Source organism: Lutra lutra, chromosome 12 (genome assembly GCF_902655055.1).
Source record: "Lutra lutra chromosome 12, mLutLut1.2, whole genome shotgun sequence".
NCBI classification, from domain to species: domain Eukaryota; kingdom Metazoa; phylum Chordata; class Mammalia; order Carnivora; family Mustelidae; genus Lutra; species Lutra lutra.
In genome coordinates, this window is record NC_062289.1 from 87,383,566 (window position 1) to 87,410,660 (window position 27,095).

At 46.4% G+C, this 27,095-nt stretch overlaps 1 protein-coding gene across 2 annotated transcripts in view; it reads left to right on the plus strand.

The window, feature by feature from the left end:
* PTPN11 (protein tyrosine phosphatase non-receptor type 11) overlaps positions 1 to 27,095 on the plus strand; it is an 82,378-nt gene that overhangs the window by 41,053 nt on the left and 14,230 nt on the right. The window contains exons 7-13 of one of the 2 annotated variants that reach the window (XM_047696836.1): positions 12,396 to 12,492; positions 15,423 to 15,502; positions 15,635 to 15,793; positions 19,436 to 19,567; positions 23,710 to 23,876; positions 25,054 to 25,121; positions 25,623 to 25,774. In XM_047696836.1, the coding sequence (XP_047552792.1) occupies positions 12,396 to 12,492; positions 15,423 to 15,502; positions 15,635 to 15,793; positions 19,436 to 19,567; positions 23,710 to 23,876; positions 25,054 to 25,121; positions 25,623 to 25,774 (855 nt within the window). The remainder of the gene's footprint in view (positions 1 to 12,395; positions 12,493 to 15,422; positions 15,503 to 15,634; positions 15,794 to 19,435; positions 19,568 to 23,709; positions 23,877 to 25,053; positions 25,122 to 25,622; positions 25,775 to 27,095) is intronic. The other variant, XM_047696837.1, reaches the window with a different exon arrangement.

A 27,095-nucleotide genomic window follows, 5' to 3' on the forward strand; every position in this document is an offset into this window, starting at 1 on the left:
GACAGAGCCACCCAGGCAACCTTGGGGGGGGTCTCTTTTATAAGGATACCCCACCTCATAATATCGTCACCTTTGGGGGCTAGAATTTCATTCAACATGAATTCTGGGGGAACACAAGCATTCAGACCATAGCACCCTCTTTATTGTTGTTGTTAGAGAAAGCAGGTGTGTTGTCCTGGAAGTTCTTTATGGTCTGGATTTTGCCGAGTTGTGATTACTAAAAATAGTTTAAAATTTTTTTTCCATTAAAGAGCAACAAACCCAACATGTCTTGGGGTAGATCCTTCAGAGATGGATAGTCTCATTCCTAGGCTTTAAAGTCGCTGGTAATAGTCCTCTCTGTGTGGTTGTAATTAGGTTATGGGTTTCATTTTAGGTTTGGGTCTTAGAAATTTTATTCGTAAGTATATGAAATGTTGCCTTTGATCCTAAAGTCAAACCTAAAAAGTGTATTCAGAGAAATCTACCTGATTCCCCTGTCCTTTTCTCCCTTTATAGCCATTTTTTCAAAAAGTTGTAGTGTATCATTACATTTTAAAATACAAGCAAATATGTATGTATTTCCATATCCCCACTCTTTCACAGATAAACAGTAGCGTAACTTGACACGTTTTTTCTCAGCCTTGCTGTTTTCACCTTCCTGGAGATCATCCACAGTATTATCTGGAGACAGTCTTCATTCAGTTTTACTGCATAGGACTCCATATGTGGACGTACCATCGTTCTTTCTGCCTATTGATAGGCATTTGGATAATTTCCGTGTATCACAGAGAAAACACAGGGAGTGGTCTTGTGCCTGCATCTTTTCCTATTTTTGCTGACTATTGTTAATAGTAACATTTTTAAATGTTTCACTTTAAAAAACACAATGGTTGTTATCATTAATTTTTATTATGTTATCGTACACAATTTTGGTTAGTATATTTAAAGTCTAAAAAATACCACTTTAATTAAAATTGAAAGATATCAAACCTTCTTGGTAAAGATAAGAAATAGCAAGCTACTATATGATCTAGATCCATGTTCATCTTACACATTTTTTTTAAAATGGTAGCCGAGACGATCATTTGTACACACCACTTTTCCTTTACAGTGACTATGAACTTTCCAAAAAAATGACATCAGTGAGGTGGGTGTCTATCGTAGTGGTGGGTTTTTGAACACTAAGTTCACTTGGGCAGTGCTTAGGGAAACAAAGTCAAATCGTCCCAGAGAGCTTGTGGCAGTAGGGGTGTTTTCATGATCTTGTTGGTCGGGTCAAGATGTGAACTCAGAACAACTCCTAGCCTGACCTTTCTGGCCTTGGAAAAAGAACGATTCTACATGCTAACCTGATGATTTCACGCTGTGACATTTCAAATTCAGGTCTTCTTTTATACATCATTAACGGCAAAGGGGAGATTGAGTTGGCTTTTGGGAGAAATGGAAAAAACAAGATCATGTCTGTTCTCTGTAGAGATCAGTCTGCTGTGCTAAGTTGTTATTCACTGTATCAGAGTTACTAATGTTAACTCTGATAACCAAAGCTAGATCTTTCTGGATCTCTTAGGTACCTCCTGCTCAAATCTAGTTAATTAAAAAAAAATGCCCTTTGAGGTTGTGGCCAGGGGAATATGGCTAAGAACAGAACCAAATCATTATAGAAAAAATTAGATGTGTGGAACTGGAGACACACTATAAATCCTTTGAAACTGAAGTTTGATCCCAACGGCAAGGCAGGAAGACATTATTGTTTTGGCATCGTTCTTTAGTTGTTTCCTGGGAGGTGATAAATTTGGCATCAGTTCCTTCTTAACCATGTGTTCTGATGGTCTTTAAAAGTGAACCAGAGGGGGCACCTGGGTGGCTCAGTGGGTTAAAGCCTCTGCCTTCAGCCCAGGTCATGATCCCAGGGTCCTGGGATTGAGCCCCACATCGGGCTCTCTGCTCAGCAGGGAGCCTGCTTCCCTTCCTCTCTCTCTGCCTGCCTCTTTGCCTGCTTGTGATCTCTGTCTGTCAAATAAATAAATAAAATCTTTAAGAAAAAAAAAAAGTGAACCTTTCCTAACTTAACTCTGACAGCTGTGTTTTGTTTGTCTCTATGCCCGACTCTTTGTTATCCGTAAAACTGTGTGTCCTTTCAGGTGTGTTACCCCAGAAGACACTTACAAATTACTTCCACGTTGGACGCATCTTAAATAGAGTCTCTTGTGAAGCGCTTTGAGTCTTTTTTCTTTTGCTTCTAAAATAAATTCAGGTTGTTGATCTTCTAGGGTATGTTGTAGGATGAAGACGTTGTGACCCCAAGTCTGATTTTTTCCTAGAGACTGCCCATTTTTGGTCTGTGTAAACATCTTGTGTCTCTGGTATATCTCTGCTTTTAAATGGGAAGAAGCGGTTAATAGTTCTATATTTGTTTGTAATGAAGTAAAGTTCTGCTGAAATGAGATACTTACTACATAAATGAAAAGGCAGGTTATGATCTTAGAATTCTGTGCCTGCGATGTGCCTTGTCTGCAACCTGAACTCAGCCCTTGTGCGTCTTGGTGACGTGCATACTGCGTGGCTGCATTTAGAGGGTCTTTGCACTCTCTTCCAAGTATTTTAATACTTACAGTGTAAGGTCATTGGCTTTTACTTGGAGAAAGACAGAAAGTTTGTGCAGGGTTCTAAGCATAGGAGGGATGTGATCATGCTGGCTACCACATGGGACACCCTGTGTAAGGGGCAGACAGAAGCAGGGAGACCAGTAAAGGGGCAAATCACAGTAATCCAAGCAGGGAAATGGCAGTGGTTTGATTCAGGGTAGCAGCAGCAGAGGTGGCTGGTTTCTCGAGACATTTTGAAGGTGGAGTCGATGGATTGTGTGGTACAACAGAGTTGGGGCAAAGATTTGATCAAAGTTTTTGACTTGAGCCATTGGTAGGATGGAGTCACAATTTATTGAGATGGGGAGACTGGGAGAATGGGTTTGGGGGCAGGTGGTCAACTTTCATCTTGGACTTGTTAAAGTTTGAACTGCCTGTTAGACATCTGATGGGAGTATGATTGTTCCTGTGGTGTTATGGGTGGGCTTGACTAGAATGTTCCTTTCTCACTTCACCTTACTACCACTCCTCAGTTCCCAGCCTCAGGGTCATTTTTTCAGGAAAACCTTCCTGGATCCCTCTCCGCACGCCTGGATCGGTTCTTATTACACGTGCACCTAGTAGCAGCCCTTTCCTTGATAATCCTTGCTGTCCTTGGACTTCATGGGCACTCTCTGTGGCTGTTGTTTTCATGCTTGTCTCTTGTACCGTGAATTCACAGAAGCAGATGACGTTACTAGGTCTGTTGGAGTAACAAGAGGTTTTGCTGAAATGGAAACCATAAAGGTGAACAGAAAAAGAGAGAGAGTTAATCCTGCTATTTAAGGTCTCCTGTGTGCATATTATCCTAAGGAAAGAACCCAAAGCAGCCCATGGGCCATACAAGGACAGGTAGTCCTGTCTTATTTCCTGCAGCCCCCATGAGAGACTACAGGAGAGCCTGGTGCATGGTAGACGCAAAGGATGTGTTTGTATTGAGTGTTGAATAGAAGTTGTTTTCAGGGGGGAGAGAGAGAGAGATTGGTATTGGATTCAGACTGTATATTCAACAGGGAACAGCTTTCTGATGCTTAAAAAGTATGAGGGAATGTTCCAGGCTTTGCTTTGAGATGTGCCTCCTTACTCCCATGCAGTTTTCATGGGGAGGCCCTGCTTGAGGATTATGAATGCACATTTTAGTCTTCGAGATTACACACTTACATCTACACACTTGCCCAAGAAGATCTGATTCAGGGTGGCAGGAATGAATTTCAGAAAAATTTTAGCTTTGAACCTCCTATTTCGGACTTAAAAATCAGAAAAACCAAACCCACAACACACACCCATACAAACACCACACAACATCATATCAACTGGGGTTATTTTTTTCCCAGCGCCGTAAAGCTCGTTTTCCTTAGTAATTTGCTTTTTGTTTTTAAAGCCCATCCTCCTCCTGTTACGCAAGCCTCTCTCTCTCTCTGTCATGGTCTGAAGCTGTTTTCAGTTTGTGGGCATTGCAGTCATTTCCCTGACAGCTACACAGATGTCCTGGATCCTGCCAGCAGCTCTGCCAACCGACGTGTCTCCAGGAGGAGCTAATGCCTGTCTTCAAACCCACAGTCCGGTTTGATTTCCTTAAAGTGATTACATCCTGCTCAGGGGAGCTATAAATTCTACTTGGAGACACTTCGGTTTTATGGAAACAAGACTTTAACTGCACCCCAACGCTGTGTCTAGAATCATAATTCTGGCTGGCGATCTCTATTAGAAATCTTCCTTCCCCTTGGTGGCTGAGCCCCACTGCCCCTGAACAACAGCCCCCTGCCAGGGCTCTAGCCTTGTGCTGAAGAAGGTGCCGGGATGGCAGGCTGGAGCCGGAACCAGGATTGCCCACGTCGGCCTGCGCTCCCAGTTGCTTAATAGGAGACCCGCTGCCTTCCTGTGGGCAGAGTACTGCTGCGGTTCGAGGCTTTATTCTGCAAGCTAAAGGCTCTGTTCTGGAGAAATTCTTTTGTTTCCTTTGGACTCTTTCTCTTTTGGCCCTCTCTCTGTTCTGTTCTTTGCCCCTCTGGTGTCAGGTTTTTCTCTTTGGAGTTGGGTCATTTTGCTGGAGCTGCTTGACATCTTCCCAGAGCACAAGACCTGCAGGTGCTTTCGGGGGCTTCCCCATCTCTGCCTCACGTTTCCCTTTTGCCCTTACACGACCTTGCTTCTTTCCATTGCTGCCATCGTTCTCTGTCTTCTGCATCGAGGGGCCCAGTGCCGCGGCCTCAATTTCTTCTGAACTCCTGCCCGTCTCACCTTGGGATGTGACTTCTTCCAACGTACTGAGCGAACACTGGCGGCAGACCCCAGTGGCTTTCTTATTGTGTCATAAATAGTCTTCGCTTTAGCCTCTCTTTCCCAGTGCTGTTTTGGAGACCACTGTCCAGCTCCGCATTCCCACGGTTTGCTTTTCTTGGTTTCTGTGACCTGTGACAGCATGTACCTGGTTTCTGCCTCCTTCCCTTCCTTGTGCCTCTTGCTGTTCACTGCTTGTTCTCCTGACCGGCTAACTCTGCTGGTTCTCGAAGACATGGTCTGGGCCCTCCGTTCATCTTTTTTTTTTTTTTTTTAAGATTTTATTTATTTGACAGACAGAGATCACAAGTAGGCAGAGAGGCAGGCAGCGAGAGAGAGGAGGAAGCAGGCTCCCTGCCGAGCAGAGAGCCTGACGTGGGGCTCGATCCCAGGACCCCGGGATCATGACCTGAGCCGAAGGCAGAGGCTTTAACCCACTGAGCCACCCAGGTGACCCTGGGCGCTCTGTTCATCTTGCTTGAAATTCGCTCTCCGCTGGGGAGCACATGCATTCTCAACCTATGCTGGTTACCTCGAAGTTTATCGTGCTTCTGAGCTCTGGTTTTGCCTTTTATTTTATTTTATTTTTTAAAGATTTTATTTATTTTTTATTTTTTTTTAATTTTATTTTTTATAAACATATAATATATTTTTATCCCCAGGGGTACAGGTCTGTGAATTGCCAGGTTACACACTTCACAGCACTCACCATAGCACATACCCTCCCCAATGTCCATAATCCCACCCCGCCTCCCAACCTCCCTCCCCCCATCAACCCTCAGTTTGTTTTGTGAGATTAAGACTCACTTATGGTTTGTCAAGATTTTATTTATTTATTTGACAGAGAGAGATCACAAGTAGACAGAGAGGCAGGCAGAGAGAGAGAGGGAAGCAGGCTTCTTGCTGAGCAGAGAGCCCGATGTGGGACTCGATCCCAGGACCCTGAGATCATGACCTGAGCCGAAGGCAGCGGCTTAACCCACTGAGCCACCCAGGCGCCCCTGGTTTTGCCTTTTAAATTATGCCTTCTACCTTTCTTGGCTGTCCTGTGTCTTCAAATTTGAGTATTCAAAATAGGAGTCAAGTAGTCCCCCTACAAACTGAATAACCCCCTTTATTTCATTGTCTCTGGTGCTCAAGCTGTTTACCCTTTGGCTCCGTGGGCCAGAAGGAAGAGCCTCTCATCGTTCCTCTTTGTCCCCTTCTCCCATACCTTGCCACTCACCAAGTGCTGTTGAATCTTCTTTCCTAACATCTCTCTGCTCTTAGAGGATGGAAGGAAACTAGCACTTATTGTCTACTTGGTGCTGCGTAATGGGCTAGGGTGCATGACCTCATGCATGACCTCATTGCATCCGTGGGCATGCTGAGGGAGCAAGGTGCCTGCTCAGGGCTGCTCAGGGAGGCTGTGGCAGAGGGGTCTCGCTGACACCAGGGATGCAGGCTCTCATCACCCCAGAAGACACAAGTTGTTCTTTCCCCCCTGTCTGATCTTCATTTACCTTTCATGTGAATCTGCATTCAGCATTTCTCCTGTCCTTCTTTGCTCAGAAACCATTAGCGGGTCCCCATTTCCTACCCGAGACATAACTTTTGCATTTTGATGAAGAAACTAAAGCCCAAACAAAGTGAGAAACTTGTCCCCATGGGACACATGGTTGACGGTGCACTTCCAGTAGACTTGACTCCAAGTCCATGCTTCTTTTCAGTCAGCTGTTGAAGAGTCTTCTGCTTCATTGTCAAGGCCCACCATTGTTTTTCTGACTCTCTGCATCTAACCCCATTTGCTACCACTTTCTAACACACAGCTTCTAGACTCATCTGCCATTCTCCTTCACCTTTTTTTTTTTTTAAGATTTTATTTATTTATTTGACAGACAGAGATCACAAGTAGGCAGAGAAGCAGGCAGAGGGAGAGGAGGAAGCAGGCTCCCTGCTGAGCAGAGAGCCCGACGTGGGGCTCGATCCCAGGACCCCGGGATCATGACCTGAGTCAAAGGCAGAGGCTTTAACCCACTGAGCCACCTAGGCGCCCCCCCTTCACCCTTTAGTAGCTCTGGCCTCTTTGCGACGTTTGCTTGCCTTCTCTAACTTGCTGGGATGTCTTCCTTTCTTCCTTGGACCAGTCTCAATACTTCATCTCCTTCAGGCCTCAGCTCTTTCCAGAAACCTGCTTCACTTAGTTTTCATGGATCTCATTTGCTAATTCCACACCACATAATTAATTCCACACTTAATTATGGATTTGTCTTGACTGTTTGGTGCAGTTTTGTGTGTCAGAACCTATTCTTCTATAGGGACCGTGCCTTTTAATTCATTTTTCTTCTGATTCTCCACCTTCTTGGGGAAAAGGGGACAGGGCTTACGATAGGCGGCTGGACGGGGGCCAGATCTTGGGTTAGTTCTGTCTGTCATCTTTGTAAGTGCTTGTCTATCATATGGGGCCTTCTCTGGTGACGGAGTCTACAGCTGCCCCTTCATTCCCAGCTGGTGCTGTGGACGCATTGAGGACAAGCTGCCCCAAGTCCACTGCACAGAAGTGGTGACAGGCCGTGCAGCGTGGTGTCAGGAAGTGGGGGCTTTCACCCGCCCGTGGTGCCTGGTGACACTGCAGAGTTTGCAGTAGAGAGGACGGGATGAGAAATTGCAGCGTTCCTCTGCATAGGGGACAGATGCCAAAGGAAAACAGAAGTTCATTCAGACCGGGTAGAAGGCCTGGTTTTGGATCCTGCCCAGGTGGTTACCGCTGTCTTAATAATTATTCACGGCGTCAGAGCCAGGGAGACCATCTGCCCGACAGCCTTTCTCAGCTCCCTCTCTGTCCTTCAGGAGGCCATGGCCAAGAGTGGGGTGTATGTGGGGGGAGAGCTCATAGGAGCTTTTACGTTTTTATTTATTATTACTTTGTTTATAAAAACTCTTCCTGTATTATCAAAGTTTTCAAACACCCAAAAGTAGAGAAAATAGTGTGATGGACCTTCTTTTTCCCAACACCCAGCTTTGACACTTACCAACATTTTATTAATCTTCTTTCCTCCATCTCCACCCATCCCCCACCTCATCCATCATATATACACCCTTGTAGTTTTGTTTTCTTAATTTTTAAATTTTTATTTATTTATTTTTAAAGATTTTATTTTATTTATTTGATAGACAGAGATCACAAGTAAGCAGAGAGGCAGGCAGAGGGCGGGGGAAGCAGGCTCCCTGCTGAGCAGAGAGCCCGATGCAGGGCTTGATCTGACCTGAGCTGAAGGCAGAGGCTTTAACCCACTGAACCACCCAGGCACCCCTGTAGTTTTGTTTTTAAAAGAAAGGTAAATTGGGGTGGCTGGGTGGCTCAGTGGGTTAAGCCTCTGCCTTTGGCTCAGGTCAAGATCTTGGCATCCTGGGATCAAGTCTTGCATTGGGCTCCCTGCTCTGTGGGGAGCTTGCTTCTCCTTCTCCTTTTCTGGGTAACCCCCCCCCCCCACCGCCAGCGCTCTTGTCACGCTCGTTCTCTTTCTCTCAAAATAAATAAAATCTTAAAAAAAAAATAGAAGCAGAGTAATTGTACAGTTTGGTGTGGCCTTAATGGTTAGTGGCGTTATTTTTTTGATTTGTCCCCGCTGCTCAGAGCAGTGCAGGCAGAATGATCATTGGGCTGTCGTTATGGTGCTTGGCGATGCGAGGCTCTGCCATTTTGTTTGCTGTCTGTCTGTCTCTCCTTGATCCTGCTCCATTTGGATTCATGGCATTCTGGTCAAGAGTCAGGTCCAGTGGTTTCAGTCAGGGCTCTGGAAGTCATGTGGGGGTCTCCTTTGGTCATTACAGTAAGTGGGGAATGCTGCTACTGGCATTTAGGCCGGCAGGGGCTCCAGGGAGTGGGACTCAGGGGTGTTCACTTGTCATAAATGTCAGGGGGTTGTTTTTGCACTGTGAGCACTTGTCCCATTCACCGTTGGTCATGTTCCTGGGCACTGCTTCTTCTTCTTTTTAAAAAATATTTTATTTTTAAAGTAATCTCTGCATCCAAGGTGGGACTGGAACTCACGACCCCAAGATCAGGAGTCACAAGTTCCACCAACTGAGCCCACCAGGCGCCCCAGCTCCCGGGCGCTTCGGAATGTACAATGTGGAGCAGGGAATCGGCTTTCTCTTGGTGCCTTTTAAGGCTTACAATCTGATACAATCCGTTTGGCTCTAGATCTGTTTTGGCTCGTGCAATCAGGAGACTGTAACTAGCCTCTAGCATGTTTTTAAGGGTTCATCGTTTGATCCAAATTCTTTGTTTGTAATACTTGGGCAAATGGGGTATCTTGAAGTCTCTGTCCCAGCTTTACATTGTCCCCTTTTCTGCCTGTCATTACCATTAGCATCCCTGCCACTGCCCAGTGGAGAATGCGGATGGAGACACAGTGACATTTAGCTTGACAGGTCGTTTGCAGCTTTCTTGTGCCCCAGGGACTGCTGGTGAGAGAGAGGTTGTGGAAGATAAACCACTGAAGGGCTGTAGCCTGCGGGGGCCGGCTTATAGGATATTCTTCTGCTGCTTCCAGCCATCAGCCTGGTGCACCCCATGGCAGGTGGTAGCTGATTATCTCGGGGGCAGTTAGGGAGCCTCGGTGGGCAGAGCATGGCCAGTCACCCTTCTGAGTTCTTTTTGTTTTCAGCCGCACTCTAGATGGATGGCAGCCTTCCTCTGCGGGAAATGCAATGTGTTCAGACAACTTGGGCCCCAGGCACAGATAAGAATGGACTAACGGGCACCGAGGAAAGAGCTGGGGGGAGACACACAGTTAGTCATTCATCTGTGACAGCTGCCAGCCGCTGCTGGTTAGCACGGATGGTGCCCGGGGTGCAGGTGCTCTGGGCTTGTCCTTTCTGGAAGACTCTGGGGCCGATAGGCCTGTCTCAGCCTGTGTGCTGTGCAGACCCCAAATCTGCATGATAGAGGCGATTGGTAACTGGACGCAGGATGAGGGGAGCCCCTGGTCGACCTGGGGAGAGGGTCCAGCCAACATGCGTGTTTCTGCACTTTTCCACGGTAATCTCACTTAACTCTTACGCCATCCCTGCGGGGTAGGTAATTAGGACTGTTCCCACGTGACACTCGAGGAAGCTGAGGCACAGACAGCGAAGCAGAAGCTGAGGTTAGAGGCAGGCCTCCGTGAGCTCAGAGAAGAGTGTGCCTTGTTCTGAGAAGCCGAGACTTGGGCTAAGTGCTCGCTTGAGTGCCTCACTGTCACGCTGATTTTGAATCAAGCAGCTAATTATTTCCTAGCGCCCCCACCCCCCGCCCCGGCCCCGCCGCTCTTTATAGCTTTTGTAGATGTTGTGTCTCTTCACTTGTTTGACTTTTAAGTGGCTGAGTCAGTTTGCAGTGTTCGAGCTGCTTTGTTGAGCCTCACCTGCCTGTCTGAAAATCACAACTGAACCTTTTTTCCTAACGTGGCGACATCACTCGGGAAGACTGGCTCACAGTTCGGAGGAAATGCCAGCCCGCAGGAAGGCACATGGCCTTAATTACTTAATCTGGGCTCATTTTAAAAATTGGAATGACCGTCTCGTCATCGGAGTTCTGTGTCCGTTGTATTTTATTCCTGCCCGGGCTCCGGCTAGCTAACCACCTGTGCTGCGAGCCGTGTGTCAAGGCCAAATGCTGCATTTTCGATCCGAGAGTCAAATAGCAATTTAAAATCCTGACTTTCGTACCTGTCTGTGAAATTCACTTAAATGGAATGGAAAGACAGTGGGCTGCTTGTTATGAAACATCGACTCTCACTCCTGGTAGAAACCTTTACGAGCTGGGATTTATATATACATATACAGCACACATATATTTTCTTCTTTTTAGTTTGCCTTCCACTTTCTTGATTTGCCTACTTGTCATTTCTGCTTACAGATTAGACTTTTTGGGAAACTAATGGTCCCTTAAAGAGGTACATTTGGGGCGCCTGGGTGGCTCAGTTGGTTAAGCATCTGCCTTTGGCTCAGGCCATGATCTCAGGGTCGTGGGATTGAGTCCCGTGTCGGGCTCCCTGCCAGTCGGGGAGTCTGCTTCTCCATCTCCCTTTGTCTCTCTCCTCGCTCCTGTGCACTCTCTCCCTTTCTCTCTCTCAAATAAATCCCAAGTCTTTAAAAAAAAAAAAAAAAAAGAGGTACTTTTAATTTTGAAAATAAAACCTACCCCTTCAACATGCTGCTGCCTGGCTTGTCCACCTTGCTGTCTGTTTCTCCAGAGGATCCTTTTTGCTTCCCCATGTCTCCTCTTCCGCTGGGGCTAGTCCCACTGTGGCTGCCTTGTTTAGTCTCTCCCTGATCATGTTCCCCACCTCCTTTCCCTACAGAAGTGTCCCTCTTGACCCCTTCCAGGAATCTAACATTCTCTTCCTCATTCTCTGGCTGGGAGAAACCTGGGGAGTGGGTGTTTGTGTAGACGCAGGCTGGCTGCCTCGTGCGCTAACGTGGGTTTTTGGCATAGGAGGAACAAAGCTTGCATGCCCCCGATCCAGCCGTACCCAATACCTCTTCTGTTGGAGCTTGCTCTGAATTAAACAATGGTAAAAATAGGCAGCAGATCATAAAGTCAAGAGCCTGATCACAACTGTTATTTATATGCTCTACACTGATGCTCATTGGCTTTCATTCTTTTTTTAAGTTTTTTTTTTTTTAAAGTAATCTCTACACCCAGTGTGGAGCTTGAACCCACAAACCCTGAGATCAAGAGTCACATGCTTTTCTGACTGAACCAGCCAGGCACCCCGACTTTCATGCCTTTTTTGTTTTTTTTTTTTTCAAAGACTTTATTTACTTGAGAGAGAGAGATAGTAAGAGAGAACATGAATGGGGCATGGGGAGAGGGAGATGTAGGTTCCTCACCGAGCAGGGAGCCTGACCCTGGACCTGATCCGAGGACCCCGGGACCATGACCTAAGTCAAAGGCAGATGCTTAACCGACCGAGCCATCCAGGCACCACTCCCCCCGCCGACTTTCATTCTTAGTAATTGTTACTTTAAAAGGTTTCTCTACTAATAAATATTAACTCATTGTAAAAAATTTAGGCCAAAAAAGTGAAGAAAAGGCCTTCATAATCCCACTACCCTGAGAAAACAATCCTCATTACCTTTTTGATATATAGTCTTCTGCCATTTCTTAGTTACATAGGCGAATGCAAACATATGGCTTATGTAATAATACTGTTTTGGAAGTCTGACCTTCTTTTCACTTAACACTTACCCTGATCATTTTCTCAAGGCATTAAAAATTTTCCTAGAATGTCTTTTTAAATGGCCGCAGAACATTTGTTTGTATGAATTAATGGCAGTGTTATACAGGCAGCCCTTTCTGACCGGAAATTGTTTTTGGCACTGTCGATGCAGTTTTAAGATCAGCATTCCTGTAGCTGTCGCAACCCTGAATCTTTCCTAGGATAAAATTCTTACAGCAGAACTGCTGAGCCATGCTTTATTTTATTTTTTTTTTAAAGCTTTTGACATGCAATAATATTTACTTTTTTTCCTCTCCAGACACTACAACAGCAGGAGTGCAAACTTCTCTACAGCCGAAAAGAGGGTCAGAGGCAAGAAAATAAGAACAAAAATAGATATAAAAACATCCTGCCCTGTAAGTAGTAATGTTCTGTTCAGTAACAGTGACTCTTGGAGTGTTGGCTTCCTCAGTGTCCCTGTAACTTTTCTTGTGCGCCACGTGCCTCCTCAGAAGATCCGAGGCCTTAGCCCCTTTCAGTTGTGAGTGGTTTCCAGAATCGTCAAACATGGTGGGATGGTTGACGTTTACCGCGTTCCTGTGCTGCCCGTCCTGGGTCAGACTGCCACCAGGTGATCCTTGTGTGGGTTGTTTCCTTCTGTTAATTAATTTTATATGCCTAAAAGGCTTGCCATCTCCCAGGGTCAGGCCACACCAAGACCCTTAGGGGGCCCAGGCTTGTGTCCTTGCCCTTCGTTCAGCACTCAGCCTGTGGGGCTTGGGGAAGGCCCACCTCCTCGCTGGGACTCCATTCCCTCTTCTGGGGAATAGGCAGTCTCCCCCCAAGGACTCTTCAACTGCTCTGCTCCCTGAGCTCTGGAGCTCGGGTTACAGGAGATATAGGTACATACCTACACTTAGCTTGAAAAGGACCCAGAGGTATCCATAAGGCGTTTAACACCCGAGTGCTGCCCAGTAGAGCCCAAGCCGAGCCACAGAGAACAAGGGGCCTGGAAGGATGGCGGTCTTAGGTGAGGGCCCCAGAGATGGCAAGAAGGTTGTCGTAGCCCCTCTTTCCTGAGGGCTGACCCTGTGCCAGGCTCTGCATTGGTCTCACTTACTTCTTACCCCAGCATAGAAAGCAGACGTTCTGATTTTCCCAGTTTTATAGACCATTTCAGCAAGGTTGCAAGCAAGGGAGAACGGGCATCGGAGCCCCCAGAGCCACGGTCTTAGCACCATGCTCTTTCTCGGAGGGATCTCCAGAGGGGCTGTGCAGGGGCGGTCTGCTGGGGGGGAAGGGAAGGAACACTGAGAACTTCTTTTGATTTATATCCTTTATCTAAAAAGAGAAAGAAAGAAAAATTTAAATCTGACATACAGATTGATGGCAGTGCATGCATAATGTATTTACCAACTTAAAAATAGGGCTTGTTTGTATATGTATGTGTATATATTTCGGTGTTCAAAAACTTCACAATTAAAGTTTATTGGAATGCGTGAGCAAATTTGGTGAGCACTGCAGTAATGTCTCATCAGATCCAAGCCATTTTGTCAGGTATCATAAACCCAATTGTGCTTGCGTGCGTGAGTGTATGTGTGTGTGCCTGTGTGTGTGTGTAGCATGGTCTTTCCGTGTACATAGGTACACGTACATGGTACATATGTATATCGCATCAATATGGTTATTTGAGTTGTGTGTAGGTGAGGATGGGAGAAAGTGGAGGCGTTAATAGTAGTGAGAAGAAGTGATAGGAATTTGCAGAGAATCAATCTGAGTCACAGCATGGTCCTCATGACCTTGGGGAAGCCTCATCCTGTTGATGTCTAAGTTTCCCTTTCTGCTCAGGAGACCTAACGGAACTCGATAGGAAGATGCAGGGATGTAGGAAAAGGTGACGGGAACAATAGGATGCAGTATTTGAATAGAGTATCATTGCCTTTTCCTCTCTTAAAAATCCCAGTCAGGTGCTTCCTCTTGATTAACGTCTTATTTCTTTAGAGATGGGGAATCTGAGACATGCAGCTGTATTACTAATTCGCATTGTAAAATAATTTTTTAAGAGAGGGAAGGTGGGGAGGGGCACAGGGAGAGGGAGAGAGAGAATCTCAAGCAGGCTCCATACCCAGCGTGGAGCCTGACGCGGGGCTCCATCTCACAACCCAAAACGAGTTGGACACTTAACTGAGTCTCCCAGGAGCGCCCCACTCCCCATGGTAAAATGAGTTGCTTAGGTAGAGCGCTCAGACTCCTCTATCAGTCGTGTTCTTTTGTACGGAATTTAGTCAGTTGATACTATCAAAATCTTACCTTCTAGATACGTATTTCATTCTGCTTCATTAAAAAAAAACAACCCACCATTTGTATTATGGAAAGTTTCAAATATATTCATAAGTAGACAGAATAGTATAAAAAACCATACATACCCGCTGCTCTGCTCTGCGTGTTGTCAACTCATACCCAGTCCTGTTTGATTTATACTCTGAGCCACTCTTCCTCTCTCCCCAAATTATGTCGAAGTGAATCTCAGGCATTATGTCATTCATCTGTACTTTACTCTTCCTTTTGTTTTTTAAAAAAAAGCCACCTTTTTTATGGGGCGCCTGGGTGGCTCAGTGGGTTAAGCCGCTGCCTTCGGCTCAGGTCATGATCCCAGGTCCTGGGTTCAAGCCCCACATCGGGCTTTCTGCTCAGCAGGGAGCCTGCTTCTTCCTCTCTCTCTGCCTGCCTCTCTGCCTACTTGTGATTTCTCTCTGTCAAATAAATAAATAAAATCTTTAAAAAAAAAAAAAAGCCACCTTTTTGTTTTGAAATACTTTTAGACTCACAAGAAGTTACAAAAATATACAGAAGGTTCCCGTGTACTCTTTTTTAAAAACATTTTTAAAAAGATTTTACTTATTTATTTGACAGAGAGAGATCACAAGTAGGCAGAGAGGCAGGCAGAGAGAGAGGAGGAAGCAGGCTCCCCGCTGAGCAGAGAGCCCGACTCGGGACTCGATCCCAGGACCCTGAGATCATGACCTGAGCCGAAGGCAGAGGCTTAACCCACTGAGCCACCCAGGCACCCGGTTCCCATGTACTCTTTATCCAGCTTCTCCCAGTGATAATATCCTGTAGATCCATAGTAAATTGTCAAGACCAGGGAGTTCCCGTTGCTACTTTTTTCATCTTAAAGGTAGCATTATGAAGCATCATGTGGTGTTCAGATCATTGTTGTGCTCATTTAGGATTTCTTTTGTGTGGTTTTATCATTAAGTGAACAAAACTTGGACTGGGTGGAAGGGTAACTGATTTGAAGTGACGTGTCCTGAGGAAGTATGACTGTGGTCTCTTTTTCTTCCAGTTGATCATACCAGGGTTGTCCTACACGATGGCGATCCCAATGAGCCCGTTTCAGATTACATCAATGCAAATATTATCATGGTAATCTTTGCTTTCCACAGTGTTTTCTGACCGTACATTGCCAGCCATTGTTTGTATTTTATGTTTTATATTGCTTGTGACCCCGAAAGCAACATTCAGGTGTTTGATGGATTTTCTTCCTAAAATTTCTAGCCTGAGTTTGAAACCAAATGCAACAATTCAAAGCCCAAAAAGAGTTACATTGCCACGCAAGGCTGCTTGCAAAACACGGTGAATGACTTTTGGCGGATGGTATTTCAAGAGAACTCCCGAGTGATTGTCATGACAACGAAAGAAGTGGAAAGAGGAAAGGTATACTCAAGTTCTTCTGATACAGTATTTGTAAAGTATTGGCCGTGTCAGGTTGAACATGTTAAGAACTGAATAAACACATTAAGCTGATTCTAACTGACCCTCTGGAGAAAAGAGAGTAGAAGAAATTTGGTTGTGACATGCCTTGGTGTAGTTTTCTTTATGTTCCTTCTGCTTGGGATTCATTGAGCTTCTGGAATTTGTGGCTTTATAGTTTTCTCTGCATTTGGAAATGTTTTTTATTTCTGCACACACAGGACAGCAATTACACGTATATTGGGCTGCTCGGCATTGACCTGAGGCCTACGGAGGCTTTGTTCATTTTGTGCAGTTGTCTTTTCTCCCCCTTGTTTCATTTTGGATAGTTTCTTTGGCTGAGTGTCTTTAATCTTTTCTTCTGCAGTGTGTCACCTGCTGTTATTACTATTAGTGTGTTTTCCATAGCAGACATTGTTTTTTTCATCTCTAGAAGTTTTATTATTGTTGTTGTTTCCTTTTAATGCCTTCTGTGTCTCTCTTTTTAACTTATACCTTTTGGACATATGGAGTATATTTGTAATAACCGTTTTAATGTCCTTATTAGTGATTTCACTGGTCATATAAATTATACTTGTCGTGACGTGTGAGCATTTAAACATTAATTTGAATTATTTAAGCAATATAGTCATATACATATCCAAACACATTATGGTTATGGTTAAAATTGCCTTTGTCACTGTCCCTTGTCCACCCATTTGAAGTCCCTGTCACCAGAGTGATGTGTATCCCTCCATGCTCTCTTCTTGGCATTTACATACATACATGTGTGAGAGGCATTTACACATATGTGTGTGCTTACATATGTATGTGTGCCTGGAAAAACACTGTATGCAAAAGTGTTTTCATCTTTCATCTTGGGCCCCGCCCAAATGAATGTTCTAACATCTACTATTCGTACATAGTAAGCCTGTTGCCTTCTTTTTAGTAATTGCATGATGTTCCGTAGTAAGGCTGTACCATAAGTTATTTTACCATTATGAATCGGGCACTTAAATGTTTCCGTTTTTGCTGTTAACAAACAGTGCTAAGTGAATAATCTTATTCTTACTTCTGTGTGTGTGTGTGTTTGTGTGTGGCACGTGTTTCTCTAGGTTAGACTTCATAAAAAGGAATGCTAGGTCACAGGGTAGGCATGTTGTAAGTTCGAAGACACTCCGCCAAACTGCTCCCAGAGTGGTTGTCCCAGCATGCCCCCCAGCCCCCAACCCAGCTGCTATGTCAAGTACTCCTCTCCCCACACTCTTCATGACACTTCAGGTTTTAAAAATTGTAACAGCCCACACCTACAGAGAAGCAGACAGATCTCATTGAGTGACATTTCTCCGTGTTATCGCAGAGTGAGCCCATGTGGGTTTTTAATGTGGGTTTTTAATGTGGAAAAGTTCTGTGTTTTAGTCAAAGTTATTTTGTAGTTAACTTTAATTGGTTTACATAAAATTTGCATGGAATATAGCAGCCATACCTTTAAGTTAAACCTGAGACAGATGAGTGATTCTGGATTTTAGCGCTCCTGATGTAATTTTCCTATCAGTTTTGAAGGGCAGCATGATTTTGTAGGATTTTCATTGTTGTGCTAACTAGTCGTCATGCTTCTGAAAACCTTTAAGGCCGGATCTGGTCATTGTGAAACAGAGGCTTCCTCCAGCAGCTCCCCGCAGTAACATCAGATGTTTAACTCAGGCACCTGCCCGAGTATAGAAGGAAAACGGAGCCATCTGTCCTGCCTGTTGTCTGGCTCAGAGGCGGCTGCCTCTCCTTACAGGACTTGGGGGCACGAGGAGAAGGTTCTTGTGTCACTTCAGGGGGATTCGTTTTGGTCCCTTTTGGAAGACCTGCCAGAAGCTCCTAGAACAGGCAGACATTGGGCCAAATCAGCCTGCCCCTCTGCTTGCCTCCACCCTGCAAGTCTGTGCCTGCTTCCTGCTTATGCTCTTCAGTCCCAGGGTGGAGAGCATGATGGATGCATTCTCTCCACAGTCCAGAAGTTCTTTTTTTTTTTTTTTTAAAGATTTTATTTATTTATTTGACAGAGATCACAAGTAGGCAGAGAGGCCGGCAGAGAGAGGGGAAGCAGGCTCCCTGCTGAGCAGAGAGCCCGACGTGGGGCTCGATCCCAGGACCCTGAGATCATGACCTGAGTCGAAGGCAGATGCTTAACCCACTGAGCCACCCCGGTGCCCCCAGAAGTTCTGATAGTGTGCTCTCTTGGTCTCAGACTCTAGATTCCCTTTGACTCCTGGGCTTTGGTTTAAAATGTATTAGCTGTCACATTTTAGAATTTGTTTGCCAAAGTCTACGTCAGAGTTTGGAAAACTAGGAGGAGGGCCGAGGTAGTCTGCTGATGTTCAAAGTCTGCTGAAATGTTTTCAGGGTTGTGATTTAATTTTTTGTTCTCTGTTGAGTCTCTTGAACAACAAACAGTCACAGAATTGATTGGCCAGCAATAGCATTGAGCACAGTTAATATTTAAAGTGCTTATTTGGGGATAATAAAAGTTGTATCAAATCTGTCGAAGAGGTATTTGGATCTACCAAATAGTGCAGGGAGAAAGCTGAATTCAGAATATTAATAAATAATAGACCATATAAGCCATTGCCAGGCAAAAAAGTTGCACTATTAATTCTTCTGTTCAACTTTCCTTCTGCTGTGTTTTTTTTTCTTTCCATTAATCTTTGACTGAGGGGATGCCTACAGCTGCTCTCTTAATTACAGTTTTAGCACTGAGTTTCTCTGTCTTCCTAATAGAAAAGGTAAATTTCTCTTGCTGATATTGGTATCTTGGTGGTTGTGGGAAGTCCGCTCCCAGAAAAAAACAAAACACAAAAACATTCTCTGCCCAGGACACGTCACCAGATATATACAGGCTCATTTCTCATTGAGCTAAATATCTTCCTCTTTGGCACCAAGAATGATGTAGTTGGTGCCATATTTTTCAATCTGTCTGCTCTGACGCCAGCAGCTGTTGCAGGCTCACTGTTCCCGGGCACCCAGGGAAGCGAAGGGGACGTGTATAGTAGGTAGTGAACGGATCTGGATATAGAAGAAGCAGCTGGTTCAAAACCCCGTCGGCTGCCTTGCTGTGTTGGAGCTGTTCACACGTGGGTTAGATAAGGCACGGAGTCCTCCTACACGGGTGCGGAAATGAACCAGACAAGTCTGGCTCTTTGGGCAACCCGTCCACCTCCAGAGTGCTTGCTTGCCTTCCCTGCAGAGGGACTGGAAGATCTCTGGAATTCAGACTTCAGTGATTGCTAGACAGAACCCTCAGACAGGTTAGTCCCTCATTCTGCATCTTTGTTTCTTTGGAGATAAATGAACAATCCTTGACCGTCCTTTGACATGCGGCTTAGATCAGACAACCCTGCAAAGGCTGCTCTGTCTTTCGGCTTCTCCCTGGTTTTCCACGCACCTGCTTTTCTTATTTGAACTTATTTTTCCTTTTCTTTGAAAATCCACCAGATGCTAGATAGGCCATTTTCTGAATATTGATCATTAAGCAAGACTCGAATTTTTTTTTTTTTTCTGAGTATTTATTTTCCTCTGGTTTAGGCTTTAATTTCAGAATTCACAGAGATTAACTGTCTTTTCTCTGATCCCTTTCAGAGTAAATGTGTCAAATACTGGCCCGACGAGTATGCTCTGAAAGAATATGGGGTCATGCGTGTTAGGAACGTCAAAGAAAGTGCTGCTCATGACTATACATTAAGAGAACTTAAACTTTCAAAGGTTGGACAAGTAAGTATATTGTCGTATTTTAGAGACTTTAGTAACGGTTTTGGCATGCAGTAATCCGAGGTCATGCGGTTACTCATATTTGCGTGCATTCGTGGCCTCATTTACTCACTGATCTATCGCGTGCCTTCTAGTTACCAGGTGCCCAGGTGCATACTGATATGTTGCAAACAGGATGGGGGCGATCCCTGCCCTCCCAGAGCCTAGGGAGATGGAAGGTTAAAAACTCAGGAACCAGTTAAGCTTTCCAGTTGGTCTGAGGCTATGAAGGCTTCAGGAAGTTATGTTAGAAGCGACTGGGTACCTGAGATGGAGTAGCCAGGGAGGGCCTCTCTGAGGTTGCATCACTTGAGGCCAAGGTGGGGGAGCCAGGCATCCAGAGAGCCCAGGGAAGAGTGTTTCCAGCAGCGGGAATAGCAGTGGCAAAGCGCCTGAGGCCAGTTTCGTGACCACATTCCGTGGCATCTGATCTTAACTACACGTAGTTTAAGTTTGTCACTGGGGTGACTAACTTTATAAAGCAGGGTTAGATTTGGATTCATTTTAATATCGGAGTTAGAGGGGGCTTATTTTTTCAAGGTCGTTTGGGGACCCGGAGATGAGTGAAGTCTTTGAGGAATTGTTGGAATCACATAGCAGCGAGGATCCACACACACAGACAGCCGTGCTCCCGAGCAGACGGGCTGCAACAGGTCCGAAGTGCCATGAAACGTAGCAAAGGCTGGGTTTCCTTCTGGCTGGGACGTCAGGGAGATCGTCTCAGAAGACGCTGGGCTTGTCTGGGTCAGGTTTCCACTGGAGAAGATGATGGAGGGAGGGCCTCCAGGTGGAGGTGTCACTGTGAACCCTGATGTGCAGACGAAAGGGAAATGGGGTTTATGGGGAGTGAAGGCAAGTGGAGAATCAAGAGAATAAGCCGAAGAGAGGGGGGACCAAGTCGGGAAAAGTGTCAACTGTCGTGTTCAGAATGTGAGCTCCGTGTGTGAGGAGGCTGGGTGTTGGGCGAGGCTGCTGCCAAGCGAACGCAGACGCAGAGCTGCGCGCCAGGGGTGTGTCTGACAGTCCCCGGTGCGGGAGGCCTGGGCCGGGTGAACCGAGGGGCCAGCAGGACTGCTAGGAGGCTGTTGGGTGTTCTGGGTCTGGTGGCCTCCTCTCTAGGTCAGAGCCCAGGGACTCCCACACTTGTTTCCTTATTCCCGCCTTTCCAAATGAATATTATGCAAAATGCCAGAATAAATGGAAGAGGAGCGACAGACGGATGGACGGACATGCCAGATGTGTTGAGTTGGCACCTGCAGGGTGTGGGGAAGAAGAATCAGACGCAATGTGAGGGGACAGTGGTGCTGCGGTGAGGGCAGAAGAGCGGGCAGAGGCTGTGCGGGAAGGCAGGGCTTGCGTGGTCCTAGGGAAAGGTGGTGCGGGGCGGTGGACAGAGGAGGACCGCCTGGAGGAGAGAGAGGAGGCGATGTGAAGGGGTTTGGTTACAGTGTGGGTGGGGGGCGAGGGCGGTGTTAAGGATGACCTCCAGTTCTCTAGCTTGAGCGCTGGGTTGGTGAAGGGGGGGAAGGGTGAACAGGAGGAGGAGGGACAGGTAAAGTGTGAGATGCCTTGGAGACGGCAAAGCAAAGAGGCCAGGGAGGCAGGAATGGAGGATGGCGATGGGGGGAGATGGGTTCCAGAGCATGGCGGATGGATGGCAGCAGGGGGGCAGGAGGAGGAGGTGACCGCAGACGCAGATAGAGGAGCCTGCATGCAGTTTCTTGATGTTCTCCATGAGGCAAGGCCATCAACTGGCATTCGAAGGGAATCAGAGACGAATTATCTTTGGAAAGTGGGAAAAGTATTCAATAATAATGTGTAGAGACGGTGAGGAATCCATTGAGTTTTCAGGCAGCGCTGAATGCCCCGTTGAGCTGGTGAACATGAATGTTCTGCGACACCAATCCCCTGGTGTGATTTTTCTCCATGGGTATAAAACAGAGAAGGTGCGCCGTTGGTTTTGTCCAGGCCTGAGGCTTTGCCCAGGGGTGCGGTGGATGGAGAGAGGTGGAGAGAGGGTGAAAGGGGGATTGTCAGAATAGTACACGGGGGTGGGGGGCACCTGGGTGGCTCAGTTGGTTGAGCATCCCACTCTTGATCTCAGCTCAAGCCCCGTGTTGGGGCTCCAAAAAAAAAAAAAAGTCGTATGCAGAACCCAAGCCCGACAAGGGGACAGTGGGGGCAGGAGAGGCGGGTGGAGAGCGGAAGAGGGCTCAGTGGTCTGCTGAGCTCCACAAGGTGGTCGGGAGACCAAAGCGAGCTGGAAGCCTGGGCGGTCGTGGTCCAGGATGGGATGCTGGGACTTCTGATGTTAGCGGGGCTGCAGTTCTGCTGATGGTGGGGTGGGGGGAAGTTTACCCTGCTGCAGAGATGGAGAGAGAAGCTGGAAAAACATAGCTGTCAAACAGAAGTGGAAGACGTTTAGAGGACATTGGCCAGAGATACCACATAGGTTCGTTCAATTTTAGGCTCAGCCACCCATCTTCTTGTTATCAGGTGTTTCTGAGTAGCAGGTAGATGTTTCTTCAGTTTTAGTGATAAACCATCCATCTTCTTGCTAACAGAGATTTTTGAGCAGCAGGTACAGGAAATGTTGGCATTTGGGCTTGTGTTTTATACCCATGGGTTGAGGCGCCATCAGAGGACAGGTGATTTCTCCAGAATCCCTGGTCTCATGTTACCTGCTTTTTATAGAACACATTATATTTTTTTCTAAAGTGCTGTGACATGATCTTGTTACATTTCCTAGCAGGGAGGAGTTGGGTCAGAGATCTTTTGGGGCAAAAATTTACCAAGTAGGAGGAGCAGGGATACACTGGGCTTCTAGGTTCCTTTCCTGTTGTTCCTGTGTAGCCCCTGAGTTTGAGCTGACTTGTATCATCAAGAAAAATTTTATCATGACATCAGTAAATTAAATGCACGTAATTCACAAAAAGATCTTAATTGTGGTTCAACTAACTTGAATGTCCTGAAGGTCAGTGGTGGTGAACACTGGCTTCATTTTTCTTTCTTTTTTACAAAAAAAATTTTCTTTTTTGGATTTTATTTATTCATTTGACAGATAGAGATCACAAGTAGGCAGAGAGGCAGACGGAGAGAGAGGAGGAAGCAGGCTCCCTGCCGAGCAGAGAGCCAGACGCGGGGCTCGATCCCAGAACCCTGGGATCACAACCCGAGCTGAAGGCAGAGGCTTTAACCAACTGAGCCACCCAGGCACCCCTCTTTTTCAAATCTCCTTTAAAAACATCAGTAGCTTGGATTTCCTTCAGATACAGAGGACAGAGAGGGAGCAGTCAGCAGGACTGCTACAGCAGCCTCATCTGGATAGACCCAGAACGTGGTGCTTTTGGTCTTCTCTAGACTTGACCTTTGTTAATGACCCCCGTCCTCAGAAGGGCACTGGTGACGGTGCCGCCAAGGAGTGGCTGTGTGTTTACTTGGTCTTGTTAAGTCCCTCTCAGTAGCATGGTGAGGGAGATTATCATTCCTCTTTGCACATGAAGAAACTGAGGCTCAGAGGTCTGGAGACTACAGTGATTATGAGTGCGGGGGTTTGGGCCTAAACCCAGCCTTCTGATCACAAAGCTTGACTTCTTACCTACTTTGTATTAAACAGAAGGTTAAAATACTACGATGAAATAATAAAAGTGGGTGTTTTGGGAGAGGGGAGGAGCGGGGCTGGGTGTAAAAAGGCAAAGAGGAATACATGTCTTGAGAAGATAGCTGTTTTCTCATCTGCTGGGAGGAGAGCCCCAGGTCCCAGAAGCTTCAGTCGCCTCCTGAGTTGGGCTACCCGTGCACGAGGAGGAACGGGGACGTTGCCTGCCCCTGAGGATTCAGAAAGGTGACTCTGGTTGTAGCTTCCTGAAGAGCTAATTGCTGTCCTGGACATTTTGGTTCTTAGGACAGAGGCAAAGAGTTGCCTTCAGGATTGCTCAGCCAGATCCAAAAGGAGACGTGATTGGGAAACTCATCAGACCTTTACACGGAGCGTGAGGAGACTTGGTGCCCGCCTTTTCCGTTGGCTCATGTCAGGTCTGGGGAAGATCAGCACTGGGTGATTCCTCAACCCCTTGATTTATTTAATTCTTTTCTGGTTTTTCTTGGCTCTACTCCAGGGGAATACAGAGAGAACCGTGTGGCAATACCACTTTCGGACCTGGCCGGACCATGGAGTGCCCAGTGACCCTGGAGGCGTGCTGGACTTCTTGGAGGAGGTCCACCATAAGCAAGAAAGCATTATGGACGCAGGGCCTGTGGTCGTTCACTGCAGGTGACTGGCCCCTGCCCCCTCCCTGGGCTGCAGCCTGGCCCCGCTCTCTGTGCCACTAGGGCTTGCTTTTACCCACCCACTTCAGCTCTTGAACTGTGAGAAAAATCTAATCTCTGTTTGAGGCATGCATAAACTGCGTTAAGGGACCCTGACCCCAGAGTGTTTTTCTCATGGGTCCTGCGGGACTGCCAGGTGTTGGCGGTGGCCGGGCAGAGGGTGGTGAACTTAATCCTTATTCTCAGGGAGCCCTTACGTAGTCTAGTAATGTCTGCTTGTGTTTTTTGCTTTTTAAAAAAACACGGTGATTTAGAATTCATCACTTTGATTGTGATCCTATTCTCTTCTGCCACAGAAATAAGATACATTCCCCACCCCCCCGCCCCCCCCGCCCCCCCCCGCCCCCATAAGACACTTGTTTGCTTCAAAAGATTTGGACCACTCCCCACCCAGGCTCCAGAAGCCCCGCCGGTGGCCCCTCACCATGGTTTACAGCCTGCTGGCACCCAAGTCTGGGCTTCATGGTCGTAATGGGGAAAGTTTAGTTTCCCAAAGCTCATCTGTACACTGGGCAAATAGCTGTGTGTGAAACTTCACCTTTTCTTTTTTCTTTTAAAGATTTTATTTATTTGTCACAGAGAGAGTACAAGCAGAGGGAGCAGCAGGCAGTGGGAGAAGCAGGCTTCCAACTTAGCAAGGATCCCGATGCGGGATTCGATCCCAGGACCTCGGGATCATAACCTGAGCCAAAGGCAGACGCTTAAACAACTGAGCCACCTGACTGGAATGTCACTTTTTTTAAAAGCTACTGTTTATTGAGCACTTGTTCTGTTCCAGCCTCTGAGCTTAGTGTTTCCCATACATGACTGACATTTGATCCACACAACCACCTTGTAAAGTATGTACCATTATCCTCATTTCACAGACGAGGAAACTGAGGGTCAGAGAGGTATGAGACTTGGCTCAGGCACATTGTACTGGAGAAGCTGGGCTCCAAGTACAGTTTGGACTAACTCCAAAACCCTGTGCTCTTAGCTAATCTATTCTCAAATACAAATAGACAGTCTTAAAAATACTCCCAAGAGCAGACATTGTTTCTGTTAATATTAATAGTTGGTTTTGAGTCTGAAACCCCCATGAACGACTCCATTGTCACTGCTCTCTGTCCTTCTGCCCACAGTGCTGGAATCGGCCGGACAGGGACGTTCATTGTGATTGATATCCTTATTGACATCATCAGAGAGAAAGGTAGGTCATCTGGAGGGCAAGAAGCGATAGTTCCCATTTTTAGTTTATGGAAGGAACGTGCTAGTGAGAATAGCCTGGGGGAGAGAATTTGAGTGTTACAACATTTTCACAAAATCTGGGCTGAGGGCTTTGACTTTCATTATCTTCGCGGGAGAACAAAAGTGATTCTATTTGAGCTTTTGCATGAAACGCAGCTTAGGAGCTGTGGGTCCCACTGCCGTGGTCTTTTGCTGACGGTGTGGCGGTGGTCTCTGCTCACCCACCTCATCCAGGCTGACGTTATGGGGTTGGAAAGCGAGGGGGTCCCGACCTCTAGCACTTTCTCGGGTAATTTTCTGGAATCATTTGTATCGGTCAGAAGGCCAGTGTAGCCCTTGGAACACGTTCAGTTAGAACATTAAAGACTAAATTTGCTCTTTGAGTCTGCTGAAAGTTGTGCCTTAAACCATTTCATCCCAGCCCTGCGGTTTCTCCTAATGCCTCATGGTGCTTGCTTTGCAGGTGTCGACTGTGACATTGATGTTCCCAAAACCATTCAGATGGTGCGGTCTCAGAGGTCAGGGATGGTCCAGACAGAAGCACAGTATAGGTTCATCTATATGGCTGTCCAGCATTACATCGAAACACTACAGCGCAGGATTGAAGAAGAACAGGTACCGGTGCTGGAGGGGCTGGTGGGCAGGTTTTCATTTTCTTTTCTGGGTAGCTCTGCCAGACGCACTTTTCTTTTGAGCAGGATGGGCCTCTGAGAGATACCTGTCACTGTTTGGGAATGGGAATCTCATTCCCACCTAGGAAGGGCCTCTCTTTCTAACTCTGATATTTCAGGACAGCTTAGCGTGGGGGATTAGCTGCCATCGTCCTGGCCTGGCAGTTTGGGAAACTGCCCCATGGAAAGGTTGGGATTTTCCCAGACAGACCCCAGGAGCTTCACAGGGCAAGTTTGGAACTGAAAGCCTCAAAGTTTCCAGCCTGTTCTGGTTTAGATCTGGGCTGTCTTTATCCGGATCTCATCTCTTAAACGGATGCTTCACTCTTCATAGCACACAGTAGTTTGAACCATCAACTTGGTTGAGTTGGAAACAGTGAAATTTCAATTTTAATAAGCCATGCATAATGAAGAAGAATGTGGAGTTGGAGTGTTTCCATTTGAAGCTATTCATAACAGACACAAAGCTGAGTTAATTAGGAAGACGCTGAGAGGAGGGAAATGAGGAGACTGCTCCTTTGGGGATCTGGGCGTCTCCCCCACTCCCCTCTCAACCCCGCCGCTCTGCTGCAGAGGGAAGTATCTAAACAGCACCGATACCTGCCTGCTTTACCCTGTGTATTGCCTTCCAGAGGACCCGGCTTCTCAGGATGCTACCTGCCGGCAAATTGTGAGCCTAGCAGAACGGCAGCCACGTTATCAAAGCTTGGCTAGCCACAGTAAGATACCTGTTAGTTAGCTTAGTACTCAGTTCACGTCAAAACACTAGATGGGCTCTTGGGTGGCTCAGTCGATTAAGCATCCGACTCTTGATTCGCATCCGACTCGATTAAGCATCCGACTCAGGTCATGCTCTCGGGCTTGTGAGATGGAGCCCTGGTGTCGGGCTCCACACTCAGTGCAGAGTCTGCTTGTCTCTCTCCCTCTGCTCCTTTCCGCACACGCTCTCTCTTAAGTAAATAAAATCTTAAACCCCAAACACTAGATTGTTTCATTGTACAAAAACATCTTCAGCAACAACAGTTTGGTATAGATATGTAAGGTCAAATAATCAACAAAGTACTGGTTTTGACCTTCAGTGCCTTAAGTCTGACTTGGTGTCATTGTAAGTTTTGTGAAATATTTAGATGGTTACTATAGGCTATTTTCTCTCTCTCTCTCTCTTTTTAAAGATTTCATTTATTTGAGAGAAAGAGAGGACAAGCAGAGGAAGGAGCAGAGGGAGAAGCAGACTCGCCCCGAGCAGGGAGCCTGATGCAGGATTC